Here is a 24020-nt window from a genome sequence, read left to right as displayed (position 1 = left end):
TGCTGCAGCCAAAGAGATCAGCAGGACAAATGGCTGCAAAACCTCCAAGTCTCCTTTGAAGGGAAACTGATGTGAGAGGTAAATGAAGGCTGACATATTTGTTTCCTTTGAAACAATACCAGTTGCCTGGCAGCCCTGCTGATCTATTTGGCTGCAGTAGTGTCTGAATCACACCAGGAACAAGCATGCAGCTAATCTTGTCAAATCTGTCAAAGTCAGAAGCACTTGATCTGCTGCATGCTTGTTCAGGGTGTATGACTGAAAGTATTAGAGGCAGAGGATCAGCAGGACAGCCAGGCAACTGGTATTGCTTAAAAGGAAAAAAATATGGCAGCCTCCATATACCGCTCACTCCAGTTGTCCTTTAAAAGCAAAAATCGGGGCATAAAAAAAAAAAAAAAAAAAAAAAAAAAGCCACATCGCTTTCACTCTTCCGTCACCAGGACCGTTCTACGCAGGCACAGTACTTCTGCGCCTGTGCAGAACGCGCCTGTCCACGGTGGTGCAGCTGTGCACAGCTACAGAGGGGACCCCAGGCGGCCTGCTGGGAACAGAGCTGTGGCGAGCGACACACAAGTTGCCAGGGGCTGCAGGAAGCCCCAGGTAAGTAGATCTGCTTAAAAAAACAAACAAAAAAAAACAAAAAACAAAAACAAAAAAAAAAAAACACACCTGATGTTTCTTTTCAAATCAGAAAATGACATTGCACACTTTAAAGTGAGTGAAATCTTTAACCTGGCAGAGGCTGGTAAGTTGTGGTTTTCAGTGCTGCAGTACAGGACCCCCCGACTGCCTGGTTATTACATTTACAGGATAACTACATCCCAAATATATGGCAACACACACATGTATGCAGAACAGTGCTGAAGTAACAGTGACAGCATATATGGAAATGGTCTGACATTAGCACAGAAACAGATATTTGATGTGTACAAAGTGTTAGCCTCAAAGCGTGACCAAGAGTACTTCCACAGTGCTGAGGCTCATACAGACACTAAATTACTGTCACCTGGATTGATTATACTGTGTGACCATCTTAGGAACAATCACTGTACAGACATGCTGCTTGTCTACAGATCTCTTACAGCCTATTCTGTTTTATGGAGAGGGGAGGAGTTGACAAATGGGAGGTTAATTCGTCATTTAACAACCCGCTATGGCAAACTGCTAAATAGACAGTGTCTGCTGATAGGGACATACTGGGCCGGCTTCAGCCAGCAGACCTCGGCCACCGGTGTGCTGATGCTGCAGAAAATGGAGTTTGTCTATTCGCTGCCACACAGGTTGCCATGGTTACACAATTCCTTCCCCATAAGGGTGCGTACACACATTCAATTCTAATTGGCCGATGTTACCACCTCCATGTAGTATGAGAGATCATCTACGCAATACTATTGAAAATATGTGTTTGCCGTCAAACCCACAAAGAGGTGGTAAAATTGGCCAATCAAAATTGGATATGGACACCAGGCTTTAGAATCGATCCCGTCCTATTCACTTTTTGTCAAGATCACTCGTTTAGAAGATGACTGACGACAGAAGTACAATATCATCTCGGTATAGTAAATTCTGATAAAGTGGAACTACAGATATAGTAAACTAAATGTCCAGGTCATGGCCAAGCACAATTATAAGTATATGAGAGTAACACCTGGTATAGTAATCTCTGATATAATAGAACTCCGGTTATCGTAAACCTGCTTTTTGGCCCCTGCGGTGCTCCATACTCGGCTATAGTGAAAAGTGGGTGGGAACATGTGTCATTTGTCAGTTGGAGACCCATGAGCGGGCTGGCAGCCACTTGTAGCTTGCTCGCTATCTGCTACTTTCGCCCCGTATGGATTATCTTAAAAGCACAAGCTGATGCATAGGCTAAAGACTGCAAGCTGCACCTACTGGTGAGACCTATACTTCCTATGTAAGCTGCTGCCTGATTACTGAAGGAATTGCCTATCACCTTTGACTTGCTTGTGCATGGCTGCAACTCTACAGCATCATCCAGGCTGCACAGAAATGTGGACAGAGGAGCACGCTATCAGTACTGTACCTGCATTAATTGGTGAGCTCTATGCTGCCTGTGCAAGATGTTGCATGATTATTGCATTTAAATCCTTGCATATTGAGCACGGTGCATTTTTATCTAGCTAAGCCGCGGTCTGTGCACACACTGAAAAGAAAAAATTACTAATGATTGATTGAAATAAGATACAGTGCTATAATATACTTTGTGCTGGAGTATGGCAATTTCTGATATAGTAGATCTCCAGGTAACATTACTTGGTCACGCTTTGTGCGGTTACAGATTTGCGTTATCCTCATAGTGGAGGTCTAGGTTAGCTGCCATGGATTGAAGTAAAAGATGATAGTCAATCGTTTGTCACCAGACATGAAATCAGCTGTGTACTGCCAAATATTACACCGTGTCTGCGCTCTGATATTTTCCATCTATCGATTATAATGATCCATGAATGTCGCTAAACCTGCTTTACATAGACTTATAACAAACGTTTCCTTTGGGTAGAGCTGGCCAGAGATCAAGTCCCAGCATCCTCTGCAAGGCACGACTTGTCGTGCTCCTCTAAACGTTTTTGGGAAGGAAAGGAGAGGGGGCCCAAAAAATTGAACACAAGTGATGAAAAGTTTGTTTTTTTTTTGGTCTTTTTTTAAATATTTTATGTTAAAAATACAGCAAAAAATAAGAAGTTCATATAGGAAAAAGAAAATACTTTGCTTCTAGCAGTGCGAAATCTCTTGTGTGCCTTGTTCCTCCTGGCTCTGCCCTTCAGTGGCCTCCCGAGGGTCTTCTCCTGCTCTTTGGCTCCGTGTGGGTCTTAGTTGTTTATTAGGGCCAAAATCATACTGCAAAAGCAAAGAGGCCACATGGGGTTAAAAACGAAAAAATGCTTAAAGGAAACATGAGGTGAAAATAAACGGATGAGAAACATTTGTTGCTATTCCCCTTCTAAAATTACTTTTATTTTATTTTGAAATCGACTTTTTAAGTTTTTATTGTTTCATTGGGCCAGATTTATCACGAGTGTCTGAGACAAAATATTGGTAGGCTTTTAGAAATCCGTGCAGAACTGTCTCAGGCATCTTAACCTGCCTGGCGTTCTATTAAGATCGCCAGGGAGGCTGCGGGAGGCTTTCAGTTGGCTGCATGAAAGCCCACTAGAGGGCGCTCCGGAGGCGTTCTTCCGATCGCCTCCGGCGCCCAGAATAAACAAGGAAGGCCGCAATGAGCAGCCTTCCTTGTTTTGCTTACATCGTCGCCATAGCGACGAGCGGAGTGACGTCATCGACGTCAGCCGCCTCCGATCCAGCCCTTAGCGCTGGCCGGAACTTTTTGTTCCGGCTACGCTGGGCTCAGGCGGCTGGGGGGACCCTCGCCGCTGCTCGTGGCGGATCGCCGCAGAGCGGCGGCAATCAGGCAGCACACGCAGCTGGCAAAGTGCCGGCTGCGTGTGCTGCTTTTTATTTGAGCCAAATCGGCCCAGCAGGGCCTGAGCGGCAGGCTCCGGCGGTACTGGACGAGCTGAGCTCGTCCAGACCGCCCAGCAGGTTAAGAAGTCACTAGATAGTTTTAGAAGGAATCTGCACTGTTGTAAAATAGGAGGCGCTAGGAAGGTCTCTCAGACAGTGCAGTGTGTGCGGGGAATTATTGTTGCTGAGGTAACCAACACACCTGCTGTATTGATAGCAGCAGACTCTGAGGAGGAATTAAGCAGGTGGGAGGAGCACATCACAAATCATGTCTAGCCTCAGAGGAATCCCAGCCACCAGGCAAAGACAAACGGTGGCCTGGAGCGGCTGGTGGGGGAGGAGTGCCGGCGCCGGGAGTGGTGGGGGGGGGGGGGAAATGGGAGGAGGGAGTGCCCACCTTCCCTCGCCAGACTGTGGAACCCCTGTGGTGAACTGTCCGCCAGTTCATCCCCGCAGCTCCAGCCTGCATAGTCTTCCGGCAGGCAGAGCAGGGCTACAGCAAGTTGGCGCCCGAAGCCCTGCACTAGAGACTATTTGTGTCTCCAGTACAGGGCTTCGGGCGCCATCTTCCTGTAGCCCTGCTCTGCCTATCAGCATGGGACTTTCGGAGGCTGGCTGCGCTGCTGCAGGAAGATAGTCGGGGGAACTGTGCCCATGGAGAGGAGTCTTCAGCAGGTAAGTAAATGCTTTTTTTTTTTACAGGTAATTATACATTACGATTATTTTCTGGTGAACGCTGGCCACATACGATTATTTTCTGGTGAACGCTGGCCACATACGATTATTTTCTAGTGAATCATTGCTGCGTTATGAATATTTCATGGTGAATCCTTGTTGCGTTATAATTATTTTATGATGAATCATTGCTGCGTTATGATTATTTTCTGGTGAAAGATTGCCGCATTACTTTTATCTTATGCTGAAACATTGCCACGTTATGATTATTTTCATCGGTTGTAGAACCTGCAGTTCTACATCTGTAGAACTTCTATCAAGCACTTTTTAATTTGCGCCAGTTTAGGGATGGATTTGCACTTTTCTTAACTGTAGTGCAGCTCTAAAAATTCATGCTAAATTGCCACTATTACCTAGGATTTAAGAAGGTTCTTATAATGCATAACTGTTCTCCCTGCTTGTTAAAACAGATTATAAAGAAAAAACTGTCGGTAAAACTGTTGGTAATGCATTGATAATCTCCCCCATTGTCTCTAGTTAATGGCATATGCATTGAAGCATGCCAGAACTAAAATCTATGAACAACTGACCCTTTTTATCTCTTTCCTGCTCTCAAGCAATTTTCTGCCAGGAAAGTGTTTTATGGTTGCAATCCCTTATCAGTGAGTGAGTGTTACGCTACAGTCTGACCCTGTCTCAACCCTGACAGCAACTGTCACTTGCATACCTGCGTTTTTAACTCTTTCAGGCAGAAAAAAAAACAGTTATTTGGGTGTTAATAGGTGTTTATATTTTTTCTATTCCGCCAGTAGTAAACATGATCACCTGCAGGCTCATGGAGGATCAAATAACATGAACAAATTACATGACTAGTATCGAGCATTTCTTCATCTTTCTTCTATTTACAAACTTCTCACGTTGCAATGTAGTGATTTATGTTTTTTTTCTCTATCTTTGGGTAATGTTCCTCTTTAAGGGCTAGTTCACAAATCCCCCCCCCCCCCAAAAAAGCGCCTTTTGTAGCAATTTGCAGAAGCGATTCTCAGCATGTACCTAGCGATTTTGGAGCATTTGCATTAAGCTATTTAGTAGTTCTTGGGTCAAAACAGGAAGTACACTGATCTAGATGTGAAGAGCTTTTGGCTAAATACGCTGGAAAATTGCTCATTTCGGTGAATTTTAGGTTCAGCGTAAAATGCTGCAGTACCCTCAGAATAACATCGCTTCAGAGTGAGCTAGCCCATAGCAACACATTAGCCAAATGCTTTCTGAACCGCTATTGCTTTTGAACGCGCTCTTAGCATGAACCATTTAGCCATTTATTTAGGAAAGGGTTCTTTACAGTAAGAGTGATTAAGATGTGGAATGCATTGCCACAGGAAGTCGTTATGGCAAACTCTATACCTGCATTTAAAGGGGGCTTAGATGCTTTCCTTGCGTTGAAAGACATCCATGGCTACAATTACTAGGTTATGCCTAATGATGTTGATCCAGGGATTTTATCTGATTGCCATCTGGAGTCAGGAAGGAATTTTTCCCATTTGGGGCTAATTGGACCATGCCTGGTGGGGGTTTTATCGCCTTCCTCTGGATCAACAGGGGTATGTGGGGGACGGGCTGGAGTTGTACTTTGTACTGGTTGAACTCGATGGACGTATGTCTTTTTTCAACCAAAATAACTATGTAACTATGTAACCAGGCATAAGTGAGGTACACCAGAATTCAGCTTATGAAATCCGCGGCCCCGTGACATCACCAGTTCCCAAGGGACCGAATTCTATTGAACACTGGAGCAAGTCACAGAACAGCGCCCTCCAGTGTACATGGCAGGCCACAGCTCTTCACGGCTATCAGGAAGATGGACTCACCTGTACAGGTAAATGAAGAAGCACAGCAGGTGGAATCCCAGCTTGATCATGGCCTCCTTCATGTGAGACTTCAGCTGCCCCCGATTGTGGATCTCGGTTGGATCAAAAACCCCTAAATTTCCACTTGGTACCATGATAAACCTGGATAACAGCAACAACAGAATCAGTGAGCTGCTCTCTCAAATCGATGTTTCTGCATTTGATTGGTCCAATTCCAACTGTCCTAAACTTGCATACGTTTTCACACAAGACAATCATGAACATATTCAACAAAATCTACTGGTTGTACAGAGCATAAAGGGAACCTGAGGTGAGAGGGATATGGAGGCTGCCATATTGAATTTCTTTTAAACTCCCAGTTGCCTGCCAGCCCTGCTGTAGCTCTGCCTCTAATGCCTGGTACACATCAGATGGAAGGGTTGCATCGATTATTTCAGACAGGTCCGATCTGAAATCCAATCGTTTTTTCTGACCCATTTTCCAATCACTTCTATACAAAATAGAATTAGAGGGCGAGGAGAGGCACACCTTACCGTATTAGATTGGGTGCATAACCAGGGACATTGAGCACCATTCCATAACAAGCAGTAGGAAGGATTGGTTAGCACACCAGCTTTTATGTATTCTTCGATCATGTGTCAAACGCCATAAGTTGACAATTTGTTTCGGGGCCACTCAGGGTCCCCTTCCTCAGAATAGTGCAGACAGTGCAGTGTCGTTTGTCTGCACTGTTCTGAGGAAGGGGACCCTGAGTGGCCCCGAAACAATTGTTAACTTATGGTGTTTGACACATGAAGAATACATACCGTATTTTTCGGACTAGAAGATGCACTTTTTCTCCCCCAAAAGTGGGGGGGGGGGGGGAGGGAGTTACTGCGTCTTATAGTCCGAATACTACATTATTGGTACCTGCGCCTCCTTCCCCCTGTGTCCAGTGTCTATGTGTCCTCCTCCATCCTACATGTCCTAGAGTCTACGTGTCCCCTGTGCATTGAATACATACTACATACAGCCGCAGCTTTCCTCAGCTGTCCCCGGGGTCTTTAATATGTTCCCTAGTCAGCGCGGCTGCTTTGAACACCGTGCTGTCCCCTCGTGTCTTCAATCAATACATTCTCTTACCCACGCTGCCGCTTCAATCACAGCGCTGACCCCCGGTGTATAATACAATACATTCTCCTGTCCCCCGGTATTGCCGTAGCTTTTTACATAACAAAGTCCCGCATACCTTTGTGCACAAATGGACCAATCAGGCTGGTCCCAACAGCCAATCACGCTGCCCATTGCTCGCAGCTTCTCTAATACGAAGTGATGTCTTGAGTGCAGGACCACTTCTCTGTCATTGGGGCCAATCACTGCAGAGTGCACAGGCCCCAATGAAAAACGATCAGAAATCAGATTTGCACACAGAGGCGCTAAGCTTTCTACCAGACTGCATAAGTTGTATGCACCTTTTTATAGCCTGAAGAAGTGAGATATGCCCACGAAACGCATTGCACTTATCTGGAGTATGTAAATTGTTTTTTGTTGGGGAAAAAAAAAAAAAAAAAAAAAAAGGCATCTTGTGTCTACCGTGGGGAGGCAAGTCCACCACTAACCCCCCAGGATTAAAGTTCTTATCTATTTTTTACACTTCTGGCACCTCTGTACAATTACCGTGTCCACCCCTGGTGGAGGGGATTTGGCCCCTTTCTTCCAGTCTACTGAGAGCGACTTATTCCTGAGTGGGGACAGGTTTAATACTCCCTACCTGCCTATACAGCGGTTGCTGGATAGTAACCCAGACTTGTGAGTATAACATTATACTTACCCCTTCATGTCCATAAATTCCAGTACATCCTACACTATATTGGGCTCTCTGTGTCTCCCCTTTTATCCAGAAATTAGATTGCACCTGTCGGAAATAAACAATCAATTTGACCCATCTATCTGACAGGAAATTGCATAGTGTGTACCAAACATAACACTATTAGCCATAGACCCTGAACAAACATGCAGATCAGGCATTTCTGACAAGATTAGTTGCATGCTTGTTTCAGGTGCTTTATTCAGACACTACTGCAGCCAAAGAGATCAGCAGGCCTGCCAGGCAACTGGTATTGTTTAACAGGAAATAAATATGGCAGCCTCCATATCACTCTCACTTCAGTGTTTAGGATGGACAGAGAAATGTGTTCTACTTGATGAAGCACACCTTTCCCGATTCATTCCCCTCAATGAATTTGAGCTGGGACAATAATGTGTGAGGACCTCGGCCCTCGAGGACGGGAGTTGTACAGCACTGCTCTAGTGAAATAGTAAAGTCATGTATACTCACCGGTATATATTCCATGCCGCTACAGGGAGATTTAGACAGAAGATGATCCAGTGCAGCGACACCAACATCAGCACCGCTACCAACGTGTGAGCGATCAGCTCTGGCACTATCCACTGCAAAAACACAATATGGCTTCATTAGGCTACAAGAGAGACTTCTCATTCATACAGAGGGCTTGATTCACAAAGCGGTGCTAACCCAATTAGCACGCCTAAAGACTTTGGATGTGCTAACCAGGGTGCTAACTAGGTTAGCACAGTTTTGTACATTTAAATCGCATGCAAAGTCCCGTGCGCAAAACACGGTGCGCGCGAAAGGTCGCATTGCGGCTTTATAGGCGCATCGGATGCACCGTTGTCACATCGCGGTGCGACGTTTCGCGCGCACAGCAGTTTTGCGCACAGGACGTTGCGCGCGAGTTCGTTTTAACACACCTAAACTGAGTTTAGGCGTGAAGAGGGGCTTTTCACAAGCGTGCTAACAGTTAGCACCGCTTTGTGAATCAAGCCCAGAGAGTTTACTCCAATCAGGTCCAGGGTCGCTCTGCAGCAGAGGTGTGACTGCTGGGCGAATGGAATGTACCAACCACTTACTCTCCCTCCAAGTACAGCCCCCTTCACCAAGAGAATGGTTTCTCCATACAGTTCTTGGGAGGAGACCACCTGTCACTCTATAAATGGTGGAACCATTAACAGGGACTTGATCGGATAGAGAGGCCTGAAGCACCATATGCTGGGAATACACTAAGATTTTTTGGCAGATAGATGGTTCGATAGATAATTTCCAACAGGTCCGATCATTTTTTTCGATTGTTTTTCCCTTCTATGGAAATAGATCAGAAAAAATGATCGGAAAAACTGATTGGACAGTAAATCTGCTGAAAAATCTCAGTGTATTCCCAGCATGAGATGTTCATCTGAGTTCTTCTGTGACCTTCTAAACAAGTGTTCTAAAGCAGGGCTGTGGAGTCAGTACAAAAATCAGACTTCAACTCCTCAGCTTATGAAACCTCCAACTCCAGATACCCAAATAGTTCCAACTCGACTCCTTAGTCTAATACTTACCAGGGCTGTGGATTTGGTACAAAAATCATCTGACTCAGTTTATGAAGCCACCAACTCTGACTCCACAGCCCTGGTTCTAGGCACTCTAGAAGTCATTTTGCTCGGCAGCTACCCTTGGGCCACCAGCGCTGGACATTACCTCACAGTGGTTTGCTAGACTCCCAGAGTTAGGGCTGGTGCACACCTAAAGCGCTTCTGAGCGTTTTTTTTAACCGCTAGCATTTTGAAAAGTGCTTGGCTAATGTTTTTCTATTGGATGGATCACACCAGAGCGATGTGATTTTTTTCCCCCAAACGCGGGTCCTGCAGCGTTTGTGAGGCGATTCAGCCTCAATGATAAGTATAGGAAAAGTGGAAAATCACTTTAAAAAGCGCTACAACAGAGCGATTTTCCAAGCGTTTTTACTAACAAAAGCTGTTCACTTCCAGCTCCACTGTACAAAAAAAAAAAAAAAATTGCTACATCAAAACACTCCAAAAATCGCTAGGCGTAAAAAGAAAAAAATCGCTAGGAACAAGCCTAGTATCGCTAATATAAATAAATAAATAAAAAATAAAAAAGTAAATCACCTCTAAGGGCTGGAACCCACAAGAGCGTTTTTTTGAGCATTTTGGCAGCGCTGCGATACGCTAGCGTTTTGCCAAAACGCTCAGCTGATGTTAATGGATGGGGCAACTTCCACAGGAGCGTTTGCGTTTCCCAGAAACGCAAACGCAGGACATGCAGCATTTTGGGAGCGTTAGCGCTTCAATGTAAAGTATTGAAACGCTAGCAGAAACGCTCAGCAAAACCTAAACTGAGCGGTTCTGCTAGCGTTTTGCGGTTCAGCACACTGTAACAAAATGAAAAATAATTCACAGGACCAATCAGGATAAAAACGCAAAACGCTAGGCACCCGCTGGGGAAAAAAATACAATGTTGCAAAACACAACCCAAAACGCGCATGAATCCGCTTGCAAACCGCTCAGACAAAACGCTAGCGGTTGCGTTTTGCGTTTGCGTATTTCAGTGGGTTCCAGGCCTAACAGTTTGCAATTATGCTAGCACTTATAGAGACTGTGAGAGGAAACAGATGTTCTACCGATTCACGGAAAGTGATTGAATCAGCTGAGATAGATTTTTTTTTATTGCTGGATGGTGTACTGGTTAAGGGCTCTGCCTCTGATACAGGAGACCTGGGTTCGAATCTCGGCTCTGCCTGTTCAGTAAGCCAGTAATTCAGTAAGGAGTTCTTTGGGCAAGACTCTCTAACACTGCTACTGCCTACTGAGTGCGCTCTAGTGGCTGCCTCGCAAGCGCTTTGAGTCCGACAGGAGAAAAGCGCTATACAAAAAAAAGGTATTATTATATTTGCGCCCAACTTTAACAGCTGCATTTTTTTCCAGTGCGCGGCAGTGCAACTTATTTCTTAGTCCGAGCCTAATGCAGAGTGGTGCAGGGCGCACTTGATATCTACCTGATCTGTGCTGGACTGGGTCTCCTCTTCCACCCCCAGGATTGATTTTCCTCTTTTACCTCTGAGTGACACTGTAATGCTGACATCCTCCCTTCGGGTCCACATCATGTGATCAGGACCCGGACGAGGATGTCAGCACAACAGCACCAGATCAGGTAAATATGAAGCATTTGCTCTTCCGGGGAATGTGAGGACATGACCAACCAACTGGGGATCCTATTGGCCCGTCTGCAGCAACACCATCCGAGCGCAGGCTGCTCGCCCATGTGTGCTACCCAGCCAGTCCCCGTCAGTAAGTACTAGTCACCTGGAACTCAAACGTTAAATATGGCTATCCTAACAAGAAGAAGCTGTTTATTCATAGATCGTAAAACTATTCACACTGGTTTTTACTTCCTCAAATGGAGCAAGTGGTTTCTGCCACACCCCAGTTATTGTTTGTCTCACAATAGCAAATATTTTTTAATCAATCCAGTCTAGATTTTCTGGATGGTTTACGACAGGGCTGCCCAATAGGTCGATCGTGATCTACCGGTAGATCGCGACCGACTGATGGGTAGACCGCAACCACAGTGCCGTTTCCCATCAAATTTGGCAGCCGGCTGCCGTAGATCACATCCCATCAGATTTGGCTGCCGCTACTCGCGGCTAATCAGGGAAGGGATGGAGAGGGGAGATGCGCGGCTAAAGGGGAGGGCCTCTCCGTTCAGCCGCCCATCTCCCCTCCCCATCTCCATCCCTTCCCTGATTGGCCGCAGCAGAATCTGACGGGATGCAGCCACATCTGACACCCGCCGGAAACGAACGGCCTCTGTTTTGTCCACCCTCCGTGTAGGAGCCGTGGCTGAAGGAGGGGAGACCGGATTGCAACACCAACGCTGGAACTGGAGGGAGGTAAGTGATAACTGTACTTATTGGGCACCTATACTAGCTACATGTACTGGGCATCTACACTAGCTACATGCACCGGGCACCTACACTTGCTACATGCACCAGGCACCTATACTAAACACCTATAATTAGCCATCTATACTGGGCACCTATATTTGCTACACGTACTGGGCAACTATACTAAGCACCTATATTTAGCTAACTATACTGGGCACCTATATTTAGCTAACTATACTGGGCACCTATACTTGCTACATGTACTGGGCACCTATATTTGCTACATGTACTGGGCCCCTATACTGGCAGAGCTCTTGGTTGCGGCAAATTTCAAAGTAGCTCACGACCCGAAAAAGTGTGGGCACCCCTGGTTTATGACATCCCCAAGGAGATCCTCGGAGACCTCTGGAGAGGCCCAAGCAACTTGAGCCCACCATGCTTAATGGTAAAACAGACAAACTTAAGCCTCTGTTCACTAGCAGCTGAAGGTAGTACATTCCAAGGCTTTGGAGAATCAGTACTAAAATAAACCGACTCCTCAGTTTATGAAACCTCCGACTCCAACTGACTCCACAGCCCTGGTGAATTCACCGCCTGTCAGCTACTCACCTCAACCAGCCAGGCTAACGCTCGGCACAGGCGGTGACAGGCGCCCCTCCATGAAGTTGTATCTGAGAACGGTTGCCATGCTCAGATGCAACATGAGATGGTTTTTGGCTGCTGGGTTATGCCGCTGCAAGTCAAACATAGCACACGTGGTGTCGGAGCAGTGCTTTTCGGCGCTGCTAGATTTGGGCACAGCCGGCGCCACCATAGAGTACAAAGGGAATCACAACTGAGCAGCGCTAAGTGAGTAACGTCGGCGCCGTCAGAAGACGGAGCCGAGGTTGCTTAAAAAAAAAAAAAAAAAAAAAAAAATTATTCGGCCTCCAGCAATCGCTGGAAGCTGAATATCATTCACCACTATCCATGGCGGCCTGGAGGGGGAATAGTAATTAATACGGCCCGGACTTGTGCAGAAGCAGGATCAGCCATATACCGGCTGTATCCTGCGCCGATTTCGAATGTAACCGTTTACCGAGCAGGTAAGCCGCCCAGCATCCGGCCACAAGCGCCATTTGCTGCCAAACGTCAGCATTCGGTAACACCACGTTACCGAATGCTGACGTTTGGCAGCAAATGGCGCTTGTATCCGGATGCTGGGCGGCTTACCTGCTCGGTAAACGGTTATCGGTCTGTAGAAAAGAGGCCTCTGACAAAACAAGACAAATAACATTGATATTGCTCTTTTCTCCTGGTGGACGCAAAGCGCCAGAGCTGCAACCACTAGGGTGCGCTCAGTAGGCAGTTGCACTATTAGGGAATCTTGCCCAACTGAATTGGTGCTAGCTTACTGAACAGGAAGAGCCGAAATTCAAACCCTAGTCTTCTGTGTCAGAGGCAGAGCCCCTAAAGAGAACCTTAACTGAGATTTAAAAGGGGGGCTTGGGGATGCCCCAGGTAAGTGAAACTTTTTTTAAAAAAAAAAAAATCTCGGTTAAGGTTCCCTTTAACCAGTACACTATATAGCCACTACTCAAACACATGAATGAATTTTGGGTGGGAATGACCGGAATACATTCACCGTGACAAATACCTTATTTAGCTTGGAACAACAGGAGCGGGCATTGATGTAGTCACATTCTAAATCTGAAAGGGTAATAATCTGAAACACAAAGTGAAGGACAATATTTCTTTTATGGACGGCGACAGTTCTCGTTCACTGGAATGAAGGATAAGAACGTTGGAATGTGCAAAGTACAGGCGGCCTTGTTGTGCAATGCTAAAGACTCTGGCACAGTGACAAGTGGAACAGCCACTGTGTAATCAACTGATTTATGACTTCATTCAAGAATATATAGAGCAAAGAGCAAACACCATCCACCCACCAATCTGTATTGCAAGCAAGGGAAAAAAACAAAAAAAACCCTACTTTTTGTTCTGGGTACAGACAAAAGTGTAAGCAGTGGCGGTTAGGGGAGCCTGACAGACATTCCGCAGTTACCTGCTTCCTCAGAGGCTACAAACGGTACTAAGACAGGCAACAAAATGAATTAATTAATGATGGAAGATCTCACCTACCAAGAAAGGTTGGACAAACTGGGCTTATTTAGCTTGGAAAAAAAAGGCGACAGAGGTGACCTGATTAACACCTATAAATACATCAGAGGACAATACAAAAGCTTGGCAGATTAGCGTTTGGTCTCTACGGACAAGGGGACATGATCTGCGTATGGAGAAAGAGTTTTTGCCATCTATTTAGATAGGGGTCCTTCACAGAGAGAGTGGTTAAAGAGAGTCTGAAGCGAGAATAAATCTTGCTTCAGACCTCATAGATAGCAGGGGCATGTGTGCCCCTGGTAAAACGCCGCTATCCCACGGCTTAACAGGGGTCCCTTCACCCCCAAATCCCCTCGGTGCAGCGGGGGAGCGCTTCCTGGTTGGGGCAGGGCTAACCGCCGCAGCCCTGCCCCACACGCGTCTGTCAGTGCGTATCTCCGCCTCTCCCCCGCCCCTCTCAGTCTTCCTTCACTGAGAGAAGCGGGGGAGAGGTGGCGATGCGCCGCTGATAGACGCGACTGGAGGCAGGGCTGCAGCCGTTAGCCCTGCCTCCAGGAGCGACCAAATCTACGACCAAGTCTTGCGGGGGGGGGGGGGGGGGAGGGGATTTGGGGGTGAGGGGACTCCCATTTAGCGGCGCGATAGCGGCGGTTTAGCAGGGGCACACATGCCCCTGCTAACTGTGAGCTCTGAAGCGAGATTTATTCTCGCTTCAGAGTCTCTTTAAAACCTGGAATATCTTACCTCAGGAAGTAGTTACAGCAAACTCTATATCTGCATCGAACCATTTGAGGACCAGAGGTTTATACCCCTCTAATGACCAGGCCATATTTTTACAATTCAGCACTTTACAACTTTATCAGTTTATTTCCCAGTTATACAACTTAGCACTTAAATGAAATTTAACTCTTTTTCTTCTCACCAATAAAACTTTCTTTTTTTTTCTTTTGGTGTTATCTGATTGCTGTTGCATTTATATAAAAAAAAAAAAAAAAAAAAAAAAAAACGAAACAACCCCTCCCCCTCAAATTGGCCCTACACTACATTACATACAGAGACTTATGGCTAGGTCAGGTATTAGATTGTGAGCCCCTCCGAGGAACAGTTAAGCGACAAGTCAATACTCTGTGCAGCGCGGTGTTAGATGCCAGTGCTATATAAATATTTATTTTGTTAATACGAAACACAGCCTGCCAGCGCTAATCAGCTGCTTGCAGGCTGATCTCTGCAGCCACCTGTTTACAGTGACGACAGCTCACACTCACGTCAAATGAGATGACGCCATGTGGCTTTGTGGAGGAACAAAGGAGCCACTCTGCTGCCGCCAATCAGCGTTAGGCAGTCGTAGAGAGGTTAAAAAGCACTTGGATGCTTTCCTTGCATCAAAGGGCATCCACAGCTATAATTACTGGTAATTCCCAGAAGGGCTGATCCAGGGATTTATCTGACTGCCATCTGGAGTCAGGAAGGAATTTTTTTCTTTTAAGGCTACTTGGCCCAGGCCTTGTAAGGTCTTTCACCTTCCCCTGGATCAACTGGTATATATGTGGATTGAGGAATGTGTTTGTTTTTGTTTTTTTTCTCCTGGTTGAACTTGGACGGATTTTTTTTATTTAGTATTTATATAGCGCCGACATATTACACAGCGCTGTACAGAGTATATTGTATTGCCACTAACTGTCCTTCGGAGGCGCTCACAATCTAGTCCCTACCATAGTCGTATGTATGTATGTATGTATGTATGTATGTATGTATGTATGTATGTATGTATGTATGTATGTATGTATGTATGTATGTATCATAGTCTAGGGCCAATTTAGGGGGAAGCCAATTAACTTATCTGTATGTTTTGGGAATGTGGGAGGAAACCGGAGTGCCAGGAGGAAACCCACGCAGACACGGGGAGAACATACAAACTCCTTGCAGATGTTGACCTGGCTGAGATTCGAACCGGGGACCCAACACTGCAAGGCGAGAGAGCTAACCACTACGCCACCGTGCTGCCCAGGATGTCTTTTTTCAACCAAACTAACTATGTAACGAGTGATTGCATTGTTAGCAGCAATGCCTCCCATCTGTTGCTTGCAATACAGACATGTTTTTCTGGTGAGCATGCTTCTACAGCACATTGTAATCCATCCATACTGCCAGCTGCATCTAGGGCCAGTCTCTTTCTACTCCTCAAGAAATGCCATAAGTTTGTATACAGTATTCACTTCAAATTGAATTCAAGTTTATTAATGAAGAGGTCTGTGGATTGGGCACTGAAAAGGAACAACATTTGTAATATACAAGCCTAAAAATAATAAATACAATTATTTAGAGAAGTTTGCTTGACCATTCTTCAGAGTCAGTTTTTAGGAGTCACACGATTCCACATTGCTACAGCTCATCACTAAGCAACAGCCCTTGTCTGGCATTTGCATAGTATTTGCCTGGCAGTCAGTCACACAAAACAGTTGCAGGAGGGAACACACACTAGTGAATGCCAGAAACGCATAGCATTTATTTTTCAAAAGGAACCCCATGTGCGAGACCTATGGAAGCTGCCATATGTACTTCCTCTTAAACAATACCAGTTCCTGGCAGTGCAGCTGGTCTTTCTGGTCAGTAGGGTCAAAAGGCGGCCATACACTTATAGATTTGCAGCAGATTCTGCTAAATTTACGCATTGAACCAGTAACGCGTAAAAATGTATGTGTTAATGTTCCTGCACTAGTGGAAATGCGTAAAAATGTACGCAATGCGGCCCGCAAGCTGCCAGTGGGGGACTGGAGCAGCAGTGAGTGACTACGAGGGCACAGGATGGCTGCATGGGGCTGGTAGAAGCCCCAGGTAAGTGTAACTCAATTTTTTTTATTTTGCTTGAACCTTCCCTTTAAAGGTTATTATGTTGCACATTTTTTAGAGCAGAGAAGAAGTTCTGAGTTCAGGTCTGATTTAGGCTGTAGACACACTGTAGACAAATGTAGACATTTAGGCTGTAGACACACTAGGAGCGCTTTCTGACTTGCATTAGAACTGCGGTACAATCGACACGATCACGATTTTTTGAAAAATTGCGATTGTGGCAATTTTACTGCTCATACTGCGTCTACAGCCTTAAGGAGTTTCAACTTCTGAAGATCTGCTTGCAATAAAATAAAGGCAATAAAATGACATGTCTGTAGCAGCGACCAAGCACCATTTGTCCTGCTGTCTCTAGTGTGTTATGGGTGTGTCACTGGAGAATAGTTATTAAAACTGGTACTGTCACTTCTACAGAAAGACTATTTAAAGAACAACTGGAGTAAAGAGGATTTGAAAGCTGACATATTTGTTTACTTTTAAACAATACCAGTTGCCAGGCAGCCCTGCTTATCTGTTTGGCTGCAGTAGTGTCTGAATCACACCAGAAACAAGCAATAATGTCAGCAGGACAGCAAGGCAATCTGCATTACTTAAAAGGAAATGCAAAAGGCAGCCTCCATATCCTCACTTCAGTTGTCCTTTAACCTCCTTGGCGGTATGAAAAATACCGCCAGGAGGGAGCGCAGCAGTTTTTTTAAAATTTTTTTTTTTTTTTATCATGTAGCGAGCCGAGGGCTCGCTACATGATAGCCGCTGCTGAGCGGCATCCCCCCGCCCGCTTCGATCGCCTTCGGCGATCTCCGATCAGGAAATCCCGTTCATAGAACGGGATTTCCTGGAGGGCTTCCCCCGTCGCCATGGCGACGGGGCGGGATGACGTCACCGACGTCACTGACGTCGGGACGTCATTGGGAGTCCCGGGCCACCCCTCGGCGCTGCCTGGCACTGATTGGCCAGGCAGCGCTGGGGTCTGGGGGGGGGGGGGGGCCGCGCGCCGCTGCAGATAGCGGCGATCGTGAGCGGGCCGGCGGCGATCAGAGTGCTGGCGCAGCTAGCAAAGTGCTAGCTGCGTCCAGCAAAAAAAAAATTATGAAAATCGGCCCAGCAGGGCCTGAGCGGCAACCTCCGGCGGCTTACCCCGTGTCACACACGGGGTTACCGCCAAGGAGGTTAAAGGGATACCCGAAGTGACATGATGAGATAGACATGTATATGTACAGTGCCTAGCACACAAATAACTATGCTGTGTTCCTTTTTTTCTTTCTCTGCCTGAAAGAGTTAAATATCAGGTATGTAAGTGGCTGACTCAGTCCTGACTCAGACAGGAAGTGACTACAGTGTGACCCTCACTGATAAGAAATGCCCCTTTTTATCTCTTTCTTTCTTTCTCTCAGAAGGCATTTTCTGCTAGGAAAGGGTTTTATAGTTGGAATTTCTTATCAGTGAGGGTCACACTGTAATCACTTCCTGTCTGAGTCAGGACTGATGGCACAATTGTCGCCACAAACACGAACCGTCGCCAGTCCTAGCTGTCGCCAGGCAATTGACGTGGCCAATCGCCGGCAACAGCAGTCCCCGCAACAGGGACCTGGCGACGAGCTGTCGATGCTTTTTTTTTGGTCTCTTGTGACTTTTGTGTCTCATGTGTATGAGGCTTGAGTCAGCCACTTACAGGCCTGTTTCTAGGGCCGTGCGGGCGCCCTGGGCGCTGAAGGAGTGTGGGCGCTGTAATGGAGGGGGGAGTCAGCCGCGGGGAGGGCAGCCCGACCTCTCCCTCCCTTCCTCTGCGCGGGACGCCCTCCGTGCTCCCCCCTCCGAGTGTGACTGCAGGGAAGCGCTGTGTACAGAGCGCAACTCACCTCCCTGGTTCCAATCGCCGCCGGTCTCCTCTTCTGTCTTCTCCTCACAGCCTCTGATACACACCCTGTTCCGGCTAAACAGGAAGCAGCGTGTGTATCAGCGGCTATGAAGAGAAGAGTAGACCGGCTGCGATTGGAACCAGGGAGGTGAGTTGCGCACTGTACACAGCGCTTCCCTGCAGTCACACTCGGAGGGGGGGGGGGGGAGCACGGAGGGCGTCCCGCGGAGAGGAAGGGAGGGAGAGGTCGGGCTGCCCTACCCGCGGCCGACTACCCCCTCCATACCGGGGGGGCAGCTACCTAATCTAACCACACTGGGGGGCACCTACCTAATCTAACCTATACTGGAGGGCACCTACCCATCTAACCTGTATTGGGGGCACCTACCTACCTAGCCTATACTGGTGGCAACTATACTGGCTACCTATATTGGCGGCACCTACCTATCTAACCTAGGCTGGGGGCAACTATTCTGACTCCCTATATTAGAGGCACCCACCTAGCTAACCTGTACTGAGGGCACCTACCTATTTAACCTATACTGGGGACAACTATACCGGCTACCTATACTGGAGGCACCTACCTGGCTAACCTATACTGGGGCACCTATGCCTGGCTACCTATACTATGCCTGGCTACCTATACTGAGTGCAACTAGACCTGGCTAACCTATACTGTGGGCATGTATACCTGGCTCCGCAGGGGGGGGGGCGCAATTTTAACACCCTCGCCCTGGGTGCATTTTAGCCTAGAAACTGCCCTGGCCACTTACATACCTGATATTTAACTCTTTCAGACAGAGAAAGAAAAAAAAAAAAGGAACACAGCATAGTTATTTGTGTGCTAGGCACTGTACATACCCATGTCTATCTCATCATGTCCTTTAAAACACCTCCTTCAGCAAACTCATATCCCCCCAATATTATTTTTATGCAAGGACATCCAAATTTAACTATCCACCTGACTTGTCTCCCTGTATCCTGAATAAAGTTTTTCGTTGTCAGATATCTCATCATGAATAGCATTACAGGTACTTGAAAGTCAACCTGGATAAAACTGACCTTACACAAAGGAAGGGCCCTACAGCTCAATGGCCACTTTCCTTCACACATAGACCAATGACCCCACCTGCAGTGCTGTAAAAAGAGTGCAGGAGATTTGGGCGCAGCCAGCACCGCCATAGACCGTAATAGGAGTTACGGCTATAGTGGTGCTCAGTAAGTAATTTGGGCGCCGTCAAAACACAGAACAAAAATTACTACAAAAAACACTGTAATTCGGCCGCCAGCAATAGCAATTACATCTTTCCCCGCTATCCATGGCGTCCTGGATGGGAGTATAGTAATTAACGCGACTTGTGCAGGAGCAGGGTAAACAGTTTATCGGCTTTCCTCTGCGCCCAAATCTCCTGGCAGCTGAATTATAGGTACGCCCCCCACCTACAGCAAGAGCCCAGTTCCTACTAGCAATGGCGCTAGTCTACTTTAGGGACCCAGCAGGAAAGCTCATAGGAAACAGTTTTCTGATCACAGCACCCTATACAGTACGAAGTGTTGTGTGGGTTCAGTTTACTACAAGCTATCTGAAACCTAGCAGTTTGAGAGGGTGCTGACCACCCAATCACTTTACCTGAATTTCGCTATAAGAGCCCAGTGGGCTCAGGGGGGCTTCCTGTGTGTGGGGTTATCAGGCTCTGTGGGGTAGGGAGGGTCAGTGGGCTTAGGGGGCTTCCTGTGTGTGGGGTTATCAGGCTCCATCTCACAGAGAGGAGGAGCCCCAGAGTACATTGCCCTCACACACAGGAAGCACCCCTGAGCACACTGATGCCTCCCGATCTAACAAACAGAGCATGATGAACCTACACAAAGCAGAGACCCTAGAGTAGAGTGACCCACACACAGTAAGCCCCCGAGGCCACTGATCCCTCCCTACCCCACAGAGCCGGATAACTCCACACACAGGAAGCCCCCCTGAGGCCACTGATCCCTCCCTACCACAGAGCCTGATAACCCCACACACAGGAAGCCCCCGAGCCCACTGATCCCTCCCTACCTCACAGAGCCTGATAACCCCCCACACACACAGGAAGCCCCCTGATCCCTCCCTATATCACAGAGCCTGATAACCCCACACACAGGAAGCCCCCTAAGCCTACTGATCCCTCCCTACCCCACAGAGCCTGATAACCCCACACACAGGAAGCCCCCTAATCCCTCCCTATATCACATAGCCTGATAACCCCACACACAGGAAGCACCCCTGAGCCCACTGATCCCTCCCTACCTCACAGAGCCTGATAACCCCACACAGAGGAAGCCCCCAAGAGCTCACTGATCCCTCCCTATCCCACAGAACCTGATAACCCCACACACAGGAAGCCCCCAGATCCCTCCCTATCCCACAGAACCTGATAACCCCACACACAGGAAGCCCCCAGGAGCCCACTGATCCCTCCCTATCCCACAGAACCTGATAACCCCACGCACAGGAAGCCCCCAGGAGCCCACTGATCCCTCCCTACCCCACAGAGCCTGATAACCCCACACACAGGAAGCCCCCTAAGCCTACTGATCCCTCCCTACCTCACAGAGCCTGATAACCCCACACACAGGAAGCCCCCTGACCCTTCCCTATATCAGAGCCTGATAACCCCACACACAGGAAGCCCCCTAAGCCTACTGATCCCTCCCTATCCCACAGAACCTGATAACCCCACACACAGGAAGCCCCCCTGAGCCCACTGATCCCTCCCTACCCCACAGAGCCTGATAACCCCACACACAGGAAGCCCCCTGATCCCTCCCTATATCACAGAGCCTGATAACCCTACACACAGGAAGCCCCCTAAGCCTACTGATCCCTCCCTATCCCACAGAACCTGATAACCCCACACACAGGAAGCACCCCTCCCTCTCCAGCAACTGCCCTCTCAGACATGAAGGATACAAAGTACACGGCGAGGAAGATGAGGGTGCAGCAGTCTATGAGCGAGAAGATAAAGAGCGGTGCCTCCATCCCGCCAGTCGCCGCCACCGCTCCCTCAGCAGCACCACGTGACCCGGAGGAACCTCTGTGCCAGCGCGTCACGTGACAGCCTCCTCCGGCAGCAGATGAGCGCGGGTGGGCGGGGTATACGTTGCCAAGGCTACGTGTACTCCCATGCACTGATTGGAGGAGTACCTCTGCCTGTCTTACCGAGAGCCGCCACACGGGGCGCACGCATAAATCACAGTTACATCAGAACCACGCAATTTATTGTAATATAATAATGAACGATAGAGATGCGAAGTTCGGATCTTTTCAATGATCCGGATGATTCGAATCGGATCATTGAAAAGATCCGGATCTTTGATCCGAATCTCGGATAATTTTACTAGGGAAGCATTCGGGGGTGAAATGACTAGCAGGACAGGACTTTCCTTGCGGTGGACAGAGAAGGGGAGGGGGGTGGACACAGAGAAGGGGAGAAGAAGATCATGGATAGAGGGCAGGGAGTGGACAGAGGAGGGACGAGCAGAGAGCAGAAATGTTTGTTTGCACACAATACCCACATGCTGCAATCATATGCTTTACATATATTTCATCTATATGTTCATCTGACTGTATACTTTGAATGCAAACGTCCCACAGTGAAAGGATGCATTCCCAGAAGTGAAGTGCAGCTGTTTAGAGCAGTGCAGGAGGATCATATTGCACAGCAATGCCCTGTGCCTGCCCTATCCTAGCCCAGCACGCTGCCTGCAAAGTTACTGAGCTGAGCCAAAAGTTTCCAATTTGTTCACTGTGCACAACTACGGAACAGACAGCCTATAACGAGCAGCACATTATAGCCAGTACGTGTGCTCTACACATATCTGGCAGTGGCACCGATGTCCCCTCTCTCATCTACCTGTCCCTGCAAGGCTGGCTCCCCTCCAACAGAGCGATCCATCTCTGCTCTGCTTCCAGGACCCCCGCTGCCCGCTGAGAGGGGGGCGTGTTGCTCCTGGCCCCGCCCCCTTTGCGATCCGAATCACTCATTTTGATGATTCGGATGATTCGACTCACAAAAGAGATTTGGATCAAAGATCCGAATCGTTCATCATCTGGACAACACTAGAACGAATGTCTTTCCTCTATTCATCAAGCACGTCCTCTCCAGTCACAGAAAAATAGATGCTACAATTCCCAAGTCCCCCCCCTATACATACAGCTACTTTACTGGAGGTGAGAACCAATCATTACTCTGCTGGGAGAGCTGTGTTTCAGGTGCTCCCGGCAGGGCCAGTTCAAGTAGCAATTGGGCCCTAGGGCAAAATTAGCCTGGGGGCCCCCCAACAGACGCCCCCGACCAAAAAGCGTCATTAGAGGCCCTTTGTTGCAGCCAAATTTGCCTCCTGGGCCCTTGAGCTGGCTGCTGACCCTCCCCCAATCACCTCCCACCTTATGCAATAGACAACCCTTCTCTCAGACCTGTTCTGTCACAGCACTGGCTCTGGAGGCAGGATTGCCTATGTTGTGTCTGATTGCACTGCCCTAAGAATTACGCTGCCGCACATGCGCAGTATCAAAATCGTGTAGAGTTACACACTCACATGATTTCTTCCATGGTGGTTTGGCACAGGCGCAGATGCAGTAGTTTTAAGCTGCCCCTGTAATGTCTGATTGTGCTGCCCAGACGCTCCCTTCAGGGGCAAATCCAGGATTTCCAAGGGGGGGGGGGTGGGGGGGGGGGATTCCTGAAAGCGGCGTGTGGGCGTGTCCAAAACATGGTGAGGGTGAAGCCAAATACTAGCAGTTTCTAGGCTAAACTGCACCCAGGGTGAGGGAGTAAAATGCGCCCCCAACGTGGAGACAGGTATAGGTGCCCGCAGTATAGGTAGCCAGCTATAGGTCCCCCCCCCAGTATAGGTAGCCCATATAGTTGCCCCCAGTATAGGTTAAATAGGTATATGCCCCCAGTATAGGTTAGATAGGTATATGTCCGCAGTATAGATTAGATAAGTATATACCCAGTATAGATTAGATAGGTATATGCCCCTAGTATAGATTAGATAGGTATATGCCCCCCAGTATAGATTAGATAGGTATACTTTGTACAGCGCCACGGAATATGTTGGCGCTTTATAAATCAATAATAATATGTCCCCCAATATAGATTAGATAAGTATATGCCCAGTATAAGTTAGATAGGTATATGCCCAGTATAGATTAGATAGGTAGGCGGGGAGAGAGGAGTTTCCACTTACCTGTCTTCATCCTGCACGCAGCTTCTATTTTCATCCTCTCCCGGCGCATCGGTAAGAGCTCCCCCTGTGATGACATGTGATGACGTCATCATAGGGGGCGCTGTTACCATAACGACAGACGCCGGCTGGGACAGGATGTAGATAGAAGCTGGCAGGATCGAGGAAGGTAAGTGTAAAGTCTTCTACCCGCAGCTTTGGTGCAGCAAGCGAGGCCCCCCGCAGCGTGAGGCC

The 24020-nt window shown here is 47.7% G+C and overlaps 1 protein-coding gene across 1 annotated transcript; it reads right to left on the bottom strand.

Moving 5' to 3' along the window:
• Positions 1 to 2640: 2640 nt before the first annotated feature.
• CNIH4 (cornichon family member 4) lies at positions 2641 to 21657 on the bottom strand. Its single transcript, XM_068232851.1, has 5 exons — positions 21508 to 21657; positions 13389 to 13457; positions 8344 to 8456; positions 6027 to 6167; positions 2641 to 2859 (listed from the first exon to the last, which is right to left on the bottom strand). Exons 1-5 carry the CDS (start codon positions 21574 to 21576, stop codon positions 2832 to 2834), a joined length of 420 nt encoding a protein of 139 aa, XP_068088952.1. The 5' UTR covers positions 21577 to 21657; the 3' UTR covers positions 2641 to 2831.
• Between the last annotated feature and the right edge of the window lie 2363 nt (positions 21658 to 24020).

The sequence above is a fragment of the Hyperolius riggenbachi genome, chromosome 4 (assembly GCF_040937935.1).
Source record: "Hyperolius riggenbachi isolate aHypRig1 chromosome 4, aHypRig1.pri, whole genome shotgun sequence".
NCBI lineage: Eukaryota > Metazoa > Chordata > Amphibia > Anura > Hyperoliidae > Hyperolius > Hyperolius riggenbachi.
Note: the sequence above shows the minus strand (reverse complement) of the source record. Positions and strands in the feature narration are given on the sequence as shown.